The sequence below is a fragment of the Lepeophtheirus salmonis genome, chromosome 4 (assembly GCF_016086655.4).
Source record: "Lepeophtheirus salmonis chromosome 4, UVic_Lsal_1.4, whole genome shotgun sequence".
NCBI classification, from domain to species: Eukaryota; Metazoa; Arthropoda; class Copepoda; order Siphonostomatoida; family Caligidae; genus Lepeophtheirus; species Lepeophtheirus salmonis.
The window spans coordinates 14,802,722-14,813,724 of NC_052134.2; the positions used below are offsets into that span (position 1 = coordinate 14,802,722).

General features: G+C 31.2%; 2 protein-coding genes across 5 annotated transcripts; one reads left to right on the forward strand and one right to left on the reverse strand.

Annotated features, from left to right (window-relative positions):
* Nucleotides 1-2,502: 2,502 nt before the first annotated feature.
* Nucleotides 2,503-5,607, reverse strand: LOC121116861 (sodium-dependent glucose transporter 1). Of its 4 annotated transcripts, none has more exons than XM_040711160.2 (5): nucleotides 5,348-5,607; nucleotides 5,178-5,288; nucleotides 4,984-5,110; nucleotides 4,521-4,923; nucleotides 2,503-4,456 (listed from the first exon to the last, which is right to left on the reverse strand). In XM_040711160.2, exons 2-5 carry the CDS (start codon nucleotides 5,241-5,243, stop codon nucleotides 3,784-3,786), a joined length of 1,269 nt encoding a protein of 422 aa, XP_040567094.1. In that variant the 5' UTR covers nucleotides 5,244-5,288; nucleotides 5,348-5,607; the 3' UTR covers nucleotides 2,503-3,783. The 4 variants fall into 4 exon arrangements, with proteins under 4 accessions (XP_040567094.1, XP_040567092.1, XP_040567093.1 ...); XM_040711158.2 differs by having other exon boundaries at nucleotides 5,178-5,244; nucleotides 5,338-5,511; XM_040711159.2 differs by having other exon boundaries at nucleotides 5,178-5,244; nucleotides 5,348-5,459.
* A 3,336-nt stretch (nucleotides 5,608-8,943) lies between these two features.
* On the forward strand, nucleotides 8,944-10,358 carry LOC121116862 (glycoprotein-N-acetylgalactosamine 3-beta-galactosyltransferase 1). The gene is made up of 6 exons (XM_040711161.2): nucleotides 8,944-9,298; nucleotides 9,358-9,451; nucleotides 9,511-9,671; nucleotides 9,742-9,885; nucleotides 9,954-10,072; nucleotides 10,141-10,358. Exons 1-6 carry the CDS (start codon nucleotides 9,007-9,009, stop codon nucleotides 10,240-10,242), a joined length of 912 nt encoding a protein of 303 aa, XP_040567095.1. The 5' UTR covers nucleotides 8,944-9,006; the 3' UTR covers nucleotides 10,243-10,358.
* The last annotated feature ends 645 nt before the right edge of the window (nucleotides 10,359-11,003 follow it).

The following is an 11,003-nucleotide window of genomic DNA, read 5'->3' on the forward strand; positions in this document are numbered from 1 at the left end:
ATGTAATTGAGCTTGGGGTGGGGACAAACTTATTGTAGGAAGAGTGTTTGATGTAGGATGTGATATACTGGAGTAAGATGAGTACTTGATGTAGAAAACGGATATAAGGTAGGATATTGACTAAAGGTAAGATTGATACTGGAGATGAGAAACATATTCAAGGTTGAAGGAGTGTCTGGGGTCTAAGGAGGACTTGAGGAACGAAATCGATATAGGTAGATAATTTGAAGAGTGCTCCATAAGCCCCTAAATATGTGTATATTTTTCCTCTTGTTTTCTTAATTGATCAGAAGAGCTATATTTTTTTCAAGCTATTCATTAATTTCTTCTGTTAAAAGAGTTTCTTTATATAAACACTTTTTAGGAATAGAAATGATTAATTCCTTAGATTAAATGCGATTCTTTAATAGGCTTAACGATTTAATTTATTTACTTAATAGTAAACCACTACATCATTCTGACAATTCCAGGATGACGTATATATGTGAGATGTTTATTTATTATTTTTACCTTACTAAAGTAAATTCAGATACAATTTTTTTCCAATTAAACCATTTAACTCAGTCCTGTTTTGTAGGTATTACAAATAATTATTTACTATCTCAAATAAGTCATTAATACAGTCAATACTTTCCTTATTTTTAAAAGACTAAGAAATAATTCCAAAGCTGCGATCGGCAAAATACTTGGAATGATTCTCTATTAGAAAATGAACAGATATTTTTCCCCATTCCCCATATTACAAAATGTGCTAAAAGACCCATAATAATGAAATTCTTGTTTTGACCTCAGAAAAGTAGTAAAAATAGATATTTTTGAATCAAATCACCCACTCACAGATGTAGCATTGAATTTCAAGTTGAGGAGCCGAACTATATCACATTATTTCATAGTATAAAAGTGGTGCAATACAGTTTGTACATTTGTTGCAAGTTTTCTTTTATAAGTACTAGCGTAGTTTCCCCAAAGTTGCAAGGGGCATTAAGACATTTAAATTAAGTAAAACCTCTTCCGATTAATATATAAAAAAATATTAAAGACCTTAAAATTTTAAGAATTATTTTTATGTTGGTTTTATGGGGATATTAAAATATAGGGACCCTTCTTCCACGCGATAATGAAGTAATGGCTTTATTCTAGGTTAGATGCCGAACTTGCAGTCTCGCAGCTGCTTTCCTGTGCATGAAGGAAACCGCCTAATATCCCAAATACAACCTGGCTTTCATGTTGTACAGGTGAAGTACTCGGCCAAAATACAGTTTAAACTCTACCGCCCGTACTTGTTGGCACCAATGAATCCATATAATAGTCTATAGTACACCACTGCTTGTGTATATGAACTGCTGGGCACGAGACAAGTTAAATTTCTCTGCTTTCCTTTCCATAAGCATCAAGGAACCCTCCTAATATGGCAAAATACAGCCCAGCTCTCAGGTTGTACAGCCAAGTTCATTGGCCAAAATACAGTTTAAACTCTAACGCCGCTGTGTGTCTATGCACGAAGAAATCCTTCTAGTATTTTATAATGCAACCCAGCCCACAGTACAAGTCCACTGCCGGGCCCAATGAATGTTAAATTTATCAGCCATCCTCTCCTGTGCATTCTTAATACTCCAAAATAAACTCAGGCTCTCAGGTTGAGTAGGAAATGCTGAAAAATACTATTTAAAGGGCGCCATGACCCCAAAGACTTTTAAAAATGTTACCAGAACCGTTTCGGGAGCGTTAAGAACCTACATGAAAAATTTCAAGAAAATCAATCTTTTAGTTTTCCGTGATTGAAGTACAAACACATGCAAATACAGACATTCACATTTAATATGTAGATAGAGAAAGTAAGGATATATAAATATTTTTTTTAAATTACAATATATAATCCACACAACCAAGTCTCACGTCATGATAAAAAGGTCGAATATCGACATAGGAGGGAAATAAATTTTGTGGGACATACTTTATGAAGTTAGGAAACTTAATAATACCTAATAGCGTCTAATCGTAGGATAGATAGGGTATAATACAGTTATCAAGAAAATTGTAAAGGATAATATAGTTCCTCATCCATTAAAGGTAGATCGAATCAACTTCTTTTATTTTTATGACAACTCAATTTTATAAAATAGTTACAAATATCTGAGGCCAGGAATATGATGAATTATATTTAAAATGTTATATTGTGGCCAACTAGAGTCACATTAATTAATGAAAGGCTCTAAATTATTCTTTAGTATTTCATCCCATCCTTCAAATTTGAACATATGTTTTTGTCGTTAATATTTATTAATTAAATAAATTAAAAGGGAATTTCTCAATAACTTGATTTTTACTCAAGCGTCATTTCTAGTTGATACACCTAAGGAATACTTAGGAGGAATAAAAACCCTACAAAAGCTGGCCTAAACAGTAAACACACATTACTTCTAAAATTGAATTACTATATGATTTTATAATATGTATTATTTATACATATTATAATATAGTACAATAAATTGTACAAACTAATTGTTATGACATTAATATTTATGTATTTACAAAATAAGAGATACATTTTTACATAAGAGTACGTCATTAAATAATTCAAAATTAATATATATTTAATTTTAACATTTGTTTTATGCTGAATGGAGCTTATGTATATTCCTAATAGAAAAATATTAAAGTTACTAATACAAAAATTCTATTAATCATAACTTGTTTGTCTGATAGCATTTTTCTACTATGAACAGAACTGTCTTTCAATTTGACTATGATATTCTTCCTGTTTTGTCATAATATGGAAAAACACTTGTATGATTTTGCTGAGGAATGAGACTCACTAATAACTTCCATCACACGTTGTGTTTATAATTACTTCAACATACATCGCTGGGGTCTCGGTTATTCTATCAATAAAAGGTGCCACAAACGATGCTCTTGGACTACGTGAGCTCATTAGATTCGACTAATCGTGGGCTCATGGAAAAAGGCGTCAGATAATTGGTCTTCTCAATCGTGGTTGGATTTAACATCTTGAGTGAAAGCTTGTGAGCCGGATTTACATGGAGGGTTGATTCTTTGGGATATATTTATGTTATACGAGCTAAGTTAGGCGCAGAGATGGCGATCCTGGGAGGTTTATGTTAGGACAAACAACTATGGTAATCCTTTCTCTGAAAACAATTATTTATAATTTTGAAGTTGTGCACTGCATCGATCAGGAGGAAAACTATTTTTGTGTTGTCGTGTGGATCAGGAATAATTTAGTTCTGACATAGATATTTGCTTGTCATTTATCCACAATTTTAGGATCCTCCAGTGAAAATTGATGACAAATCACATCGGGGTCATTTTCACTACTATTTCAGCCTTACTTGCAGCCAAGGTACAGCACTTAAAACCCGTAATTATTAATAAAATATAATTCAATCCAAGTATCTACTACACAACTTTTGATACCAAGTTTTCAAAATATACTTGGGCAACTTTTGCTGAAAAAGAATTATCTCTATTCTTATATTCATTTCCAGATAGCTCTAGTCTTCTATGACCCACCACATATCGACTATTTGTTGCATCGTTTGAATTTCTTAAAATCTACAATGACTCATAACTTTGAAATAATAATATTTATTTTTCCTATTGATGAGGTAGTGTACAAAGTATTTTTCCGCTTGTACAGACAAAATTACTTTTGTACCCAACTAAAATCATGCAAAAATTGATCAGGTAACCTTTGTATTGCCACTTGGTTCATAGCTTTAATACAGTTTACAGACTATTTATGATTATAATTTGTTGAAGCATTCATGATTTAAAGTTTTTAGTCGTCTTTTGAATAAGGCCCATCATGAGAATAAAAAAGACAAACATAATGATGGAGTTAGTAAAAGCGAGTTCTAAGAGGACTTGAGGGAATCTTTCAATAAATTGCCCAATAAGTATTGGATATGCATCTGCTCCAAAAGCTGATCCACTGAAAATAAAGGAGCCTCTTTTGTAAGTAATTTTAATCCCCTCTTTTTCTATCCATAAAAGTGTAGTAGCATAGAGTGTAGAGGCTCCAAAACCAAAAAAGTAACTGGAAAGGTTCAGACATATGGAACATTGCTGGTACATAAATGCTAATCCTGAGCCAGCGACACAAGCACTCAAAGAAATGAGTATGAATGCGAGTGGAGGAATAAACCGAGCTCCAAATATTGCAAAGAATCGAACCAATGTGAACATGGCCCAAAAACTTGCTGTTAGGTCTGCTGCTCTTCGTTTAGAAAAACTGAGTGGTCCTCTCACAGCATAAGTTGCAATAAAGCTTCCATAGCCTGTTACAATTCCCATTTGAAGGAAAAAAAATATCCATGTGGAGGCCATGAAACAATAGTAATATATCCCAGAGAGCTCATTTATGGTCTCACAGTCTTTTGGTAAGTCTTTAGTTTCCTCCTTGTTTTCATAAACACCTCCTGTCTCCGATGGTGCTCTAATATATATATATAATTAGATCTTAGTTCCATCAGTTCAAAATTCAATAAATAATAACTTACTTTATCCTTTTATCTAATAGATATAAAATAAAAAATGATGACGTTACCAAAATCTCAATGGATCCAATCAGGGGGTACAAAATCCAAATTTGAGAGCTCTCTCCGACTTCACCGATAAAGGGTCTAGCAACTAGAGGTGCTACAAAAGAACCCAGAGCATAACTAAAGCTGAAACATAGAATCCATGACCCCTTGTACTTATGTCCACGCCATACGGAAAGATTTTCAACATTACAGCCTGCATCTAGAATACCAGAAAAGATTCCACTGACCAAAGAATTTCCATAAAGGATAAATATATGATGAGTAAAAGGGATGCAGATAGTTGTAAAACCAAAAATCACACCAGAAATGCCCAGTATGATGTATCTAAATTCGCTAAAACGATCAAGAGTGTAACCAGCTAGATTTATTGATAAAATTATGATTAAAGTAAATTACCTACAACATTATATTATCTCACCTATGAGAACACCCAGTAATGATCCTATTGAGAAAGTGAAAAAGAAGAATGATACTTTTGTTATACTCGTTGATAGAATTTCTGTCAAGTCAATGAGAGTCGGTCCCTTGACAGCCTCGCATAGGCCCTATACGTACAAAATAGCAAAGCTCAATTTAATTCATAATTATATTTGATTAAAAATATTGTTTCACCATGCTGAAAATGGACAAATTGATGACGATGGTCGTCAATATCCGTTCTTTGTTACTCAACACCATCCTATAGATTTGTTAGATAAAAGTGTGTGCGTAATAGATGACCTTCTGATGATTTTTATTTTCATAAATAACTAGATTGAAATGAAGGACTCACATAAGTTTACCTTTAACGGAATGATGGGCTTAAAAAACAGGTTTCGTTGTCTTTTCTATTCACTTTTCAATACTATAAAACTTGAACTGGTATAAAATGAACGAATAAGGAGGTAATACTGAGGTAATTCTATGCATAAGTAACATATTTCATGATAGCAATAAAAAGTAATATAATCTTATTTACGACTAAGATTATTCAATTCTGTAAAGTAATGGAAAAAATATTAATTAACACGTATATCGGTTCAATAATTAGTTAGAAATAAAAAGAACATGATGCTTGACTTTCATTCATAGTCTTTTTAACTTAATTAATGGAAAAATAAATTGATTTATTGCCAAATATCTTAAACTTGAATGGATCGACCTTTCCACACATTCCATGTCCTCAGGGTGACAAACTTGGACTCGGCATATCACAATATCTATCCATTTCTCATTCATTCCTTAGGTTATAACACATACATCAAAAATCAAATAATTACTTTATATTATTCATGAAGTGGAGAGACTGGTGATTATTTAAATAATTTTTTCATTCGCTAAATTATTTGAAGTCGATTCATGTTAAATATATCTAATTTTGACATGACAAAACTTAGTGGTGGGACAATTCAAGAAGAAAAAAAATCCAAGGCCAAATCCGATTCTGATTCTTTAATATTTAAAATAATAGTAAAAAAATACAATTCTGCTATCAGAGGAAACACAGGATTATATATATATATTTGTTTTATATTTTGGGATTGGGGTGGGGGCTTGGGTTTTTAATAATAATAAAAAATTACATTTTTTGATTTTTTTTTCAAAAAGTAAACTTCTAGTATACAATTTCATATTTAAAATTTACTATAATTCCCAAAAAATTCAAAAACCCATGGATATTCCAAAAAAATTACAAAAATCCTTAGCTGTTCAAAAAAATAACATTTTTTAGATCAAAAATCCTGGGCTGTTCTCAAAAAAAAAAAAAAAATTTGAAAAATTAAATTTCTTATATTTAAAAAAAAAAAAAAATTGCGAGAAAAGTTTTGAAAGTCAACAGTTATTCACAGAAAATTAATTCCAATTCCAGAAAAATTCCCTATTTTCGGATTTAGATCAATCGTCCCATCACTAAATATTCATGTAGTAGGGGAGACTGGAGATGATTCAAATAATTTTTTCCTTTTCTAAATCATTTAAAGTCATTTCCTATGAAATATATATATTTTTACACGACAAAATTTCATCAAAAAGGTCTTTTAAACAGAATGGGAGAACTGGAATTGTTGCAACAGTCCTTGTTTTTGGCTCAATTACTCGAAGATGATTTGACTTAGAGACAACAAAATTGAGATCAACAATTGTTTAAATCTTTTACAAACAGGGAGAATTTGAGTTGGTTATCAAGAAAATAAGACTAAATAATATTTTTTTAACTTAATCTTGTGGAGATGTTAAATGACTTAATTTCAATGTGTTATAGATTAAGATATATTAAGATTTATATGATAGATCCTGGATCTATAACGTACATTAGATAAATTCACTCCCACAACCCTCTTCAGGGGCAACCACAGGGGGTAGGCTGGAGGGGCTTTGGTAAGGATGAAAAAAAAATCCCAAAATAGGGGTAAAATGTTTTTTTGAAAGATTTATGAGTTCATTCGGGGAAATTATGAAGCAGAGCAAAAAACCAAATATTTTTTGTTTCTTTCAAAAAATTTAATTTTTCAATTTATTTAGCCCTGCAACGAGCGCACCATTGTGATATCAAGTATGATTATCATTAGAAAAACAGAAGGAAAAACATTATTCAAGTTGCCTATTAAATGCTAAATATGGTTAAGATTAACCACCCTACATACTTTTATGTTGTAAAATAAAGGAAGTAAAGAATACTTCATCCGAATAAGTGAAGGGTCGTCTCTTACTTTTTCTCATAGTTGCGCCCACTTCTACTTTTTTTGCATTTCTTGTTATTTTCCGTTAATAAGTGAAGAGTAATTCGAACATAGTCTAATAAAAATCCTATCATTATATGGTTACATTGAAATAAGTAATCACAAATTAAAATAACATAAACATTCAGTCATTCTATTCTATTTGGAAGAATCGATAATCATCACATTTTCTTCTCAAAAAGGATGTTATCTAAGAGGAATCTTCCCTCCCTGGAGTAGTTGGGATTTGTCTGTACCATCTGTAGGTCGATAAGATCCAGAATGTATGTTTACTTTTCTGGTTTTTGTCTCTCCTAATTTTTGATGATTTAAGCATGTAAGAAATGAATAAAAGCGACATAAGGTCCTCGTATGAAAGTCAAAATAATTGAGAACAGCTCGAAGCTAAGAGGAATTTGATAAATAGAGTTCAATGAAAATCCAATACTGTGTTGAGGAGTTATGAAGATTCTTCAGCATACTTTCTCAATCCTAATTTCAGTTGTTAGTTGATATTAATTATTATACAACGTCAACATCTTCCAAAACATTCTCTTACTAAGATTTTAGAAATCTTATACCTATTTTTTTTTTTTTAATTTGAACACTAATCTCTTGTGCAATGCCATTTTTTATGTTAACTTCAGATACATTGCCTTAATTTTATCAATTACTAATCCCCCTTAGATTCACCTTTAGTACCCACTAGTAAAAAACGAATTTTGCCAATAACAATTTTCTGGGAAATGATAAATATCACAGCTTCTAAATCCATGCCTATTTGAAAAAAATGTCCTTTTAAAAGGTCTTCTATGAACATGGGCATTACTTAATTCATAAATGTGGTTCGTCAACATAGAAAAAATCTTGATCAACTCTATATGTACCAGTGCTGTTTGTTTTTTTTTTTTTTCATTTTTGGTTGGAGTTGAATTTAGAAATGTGTAGAGTCTTTTGAGTTTTTGTTTCAAGTTGTACTTCAAGCTATATTATTATACCAAATTATATTCTTAATTGTGGTATAGTACATTATGAAGAAGTTGCCAAATATATATAAAAATTAGACTTTAAATAATAGTTATATGAATTATTTTGTTGGAATACTTTTGAAAGGGCACTGGTCCATCTAGGTTGAAATCAGTAAAAGGGTAATATAATCTTAAGAGTATGTAAACGTACACTCCAATGTTTCATAGACATAGTTGATTTAATATTATACTAATTTTTTGCATAAGTAAATATTGTACTTAAGAGTTGTAACTATAGTTTAGAGCCTTTATTTGATTAATGGGACTCCTATTGACCTTGATTTAGCCATCCACATCAAATATATCAATTTCTAATTCTTTTGTTCTGACGATCAATTTGGACTACTCTAAATACAATTTGCGGATCCTAAAAAGGGATAATAATAATCGCTTGTTGATTTCACGATAATTCGTATAAGAATACAAAGGATGTCCTCATTAAATTTTGAGAAAATCCTTTTAGGTTGCTTTTGTGTTGATGGGCCACAAATATAAATTGTATTCGTAGATACTTGAATGCTGTACCTACTTATATTAATACTTTAGATTATTGACAGCTTGAAAAATCATTTATTACAATTTTCATATTGTGATGTAAAAACATATGTATAAAATAACAGATGTAACAGCAACTAAGAATAATTGATAATAGTTATATTTTAGAACTTACATGAAAGGAGTGTATTGTAGTAGTATCACACTGATATTTAAATTATGAAAACAATTTCAATGAAACATCCGTTACTTGCGTCACTTTTATGTGTTGGTGGTCTTGTTCTTGTATCATTTTTGATCATATTTACATATGCACATAGGAATGAACTAAAAAATATGAGTTTTGTGCAGGCTTCATCCCAGAAATCAGTTCAAAAGGCTTCGCAACAAAAACTTATCTGTCTCATCGATAGCTATCCTAGCAGATTTCCCAAACAGATAGATATAATAACGAAAACATGGGCTAAACGCTGTGACTATGCTTATATTATATCCACTGTGGCCAATGAGAGTAAGTACATCCTTTAAAATAATATTTCTACTCATTTAGAAAGATCTTTTTAATTATAGCCAAAGGGTTCAATGTCATTGAGTATAAGGGAGAGGATTCGGATCACTGGGGGAAAGTGATGGTATCCCTGGACTATGTGTACAATAATTATATGTAGGTCTCAATTTTATTGAAAATGCTCATAATAGCACCATTTATTATGTTCAATATAGAGATAAAATCGACTGGGTATTGAAGACCTCAGATGAAGTTTTTACCATCCCAGAAAATTTGCACTACTTTATCAACTCGAAGAAGTTAAAATCCTCTGATCCTCTTTGGTTTGGCTCCGAGTACTTATCACCATCCAAAAGTGTTTTTATGAGTAGAGAAGGTAGCTTTTCGTTCTTTCTTTATTTTTAGCCTAAATAAGATTACTTTTGATTGGAGTAGAGCTTTTTCAGGCTACGTCATGAGTAAGGCAGCTATAGTCAAATTGATGACTGAAGGAAAAAAACTTCCTAAAGATAAGTGCAAAACTCAAGAGCACCAATTGAATGAGGAAGACGAGCTTGCAAAGTGTTTGAAAGCTCTTGATGTCAAAACAGGTAAATTTTGAATACCCCACTCTTTCTCATTATGATTGCTATAACTGATTGTTTTATTTATTTCCAAGTGGATACTAGGGATCAATTAGGTCGTCATAGATTCATATCTTATGACCTTGGAGAAATGATTATTCCTGTTTCTGATCCAAATAAGAGAGAAAAGAGATTAAGATTCCCATATCAGAATGTAAGGATAAAAAATATCATAATTATAATTCATTTATATTTCTTCATTTACCACTCATTCCTTTCCAGGGCCCAAATTGTTGCGCACAGGATCCAATATTACTGAAAGGAGGCAGTATTCGATTCTTCGATTTTATGTTATATGAATTGCATTATGCTGGAGAAAAATAATAATAATTAAATTTATAGATATTATATTGTGATAGTATTACCTATAGCTATTGTGTTAGTTTTTGTTGATTTGTCTCATAATGATCAAAATAAAGATTCAAATATTTCCAATAAAATTTCCAATTTTATCAAGTTTGGAATACAGAATTATATTTATTACCAATCAAATTTAATAATATAAATAATTATTCTTGAGTTTCTCACTGAACAAACTGCATTTACCAAAGAATCCAAAAATTGGTGGAACGACTTAGTAGTTCAATGAACAACCCTCACGTTGTTAGTATTCGTAACTCAATGTGCGTAGGTTCGATTCCCGGTCGCTCACAGGAAAGAAAGTATACATAATGTATATGGGCATCAAAGACCATTCCTAGGTGAGAAGGAGTAATTGTAATACTATAATGTTTACGTATGCTAATCAGTGCAACTCCATTTGATCAATTAAAAGAACATTGAACATAAAAAAGTAACTTTGAAGGTGAATTATAGAATTAAAAGATGGGGGAGGGGGCAATTGTCAACCCAAATGACGAAAATTTAGGAAACTAACTAGGTTTACTCCCGCAATTAATTTTTTTTCAATATCCAAAACTCGTCATTGAAAATATACTTTTATAAGAAAAAAGGTTTAAACAAATGTATTTTTTTAAATCTCTGCCTTAGTCATAATGAGTAAGACTTGAGAGTTTTAATTTATATGATTTGTTTGCTTAAACGGTACTTATACCCCTGATATAAGGGCTATTTTGTAAACAACA

What these genes read in the sequence shown, in the direction of transcription:
- LOC121116862 (XM_040711161.2), top strand. Translation starts at nt 9,007, where the DNA reads ATGAAAACAATTTCAATGAAACATCCGTTACTTGCGTCACTTTTATGT. An exon ending in TGTTTTTATGAGTAGAGAAG is followed by an intron (nt 9,672 to 9,741) that starts GTAGCTTTTCGT and finishes GAGCTTTTTCAG; the next exon opens with GCTACGTCATGAGTAAGGCA. An exon ending in AGCTCTTGATGTCAAAACAG is followed by an intron (nt 9,886 to 9,953) that starts GTAAATTTTGAA and finishes TTTATTTCCAAG; the next exon opens with TGGATACTAGGGATCAATTA.
- LOC121116861 (XM_040711158.2), bottom strand. An exon ending in ATTTGTCCATTTTCAGCATG is followed by an intron (nt 5,111 to 5,177) that starts GTGAAACAATAT and finishes TTGTACGTATAG; the next exon opens with GGCCTATGCGAGGCTGTCAA. An exon ending in ATTACTGGGTGTTCTCATAG is followed by an intron (nt 4,924 to 4,983) that starts GTGAGATAATAT and finishes CAATAAATCTAG; the next exon opens with CTGGTTACACTCTTGATCGT.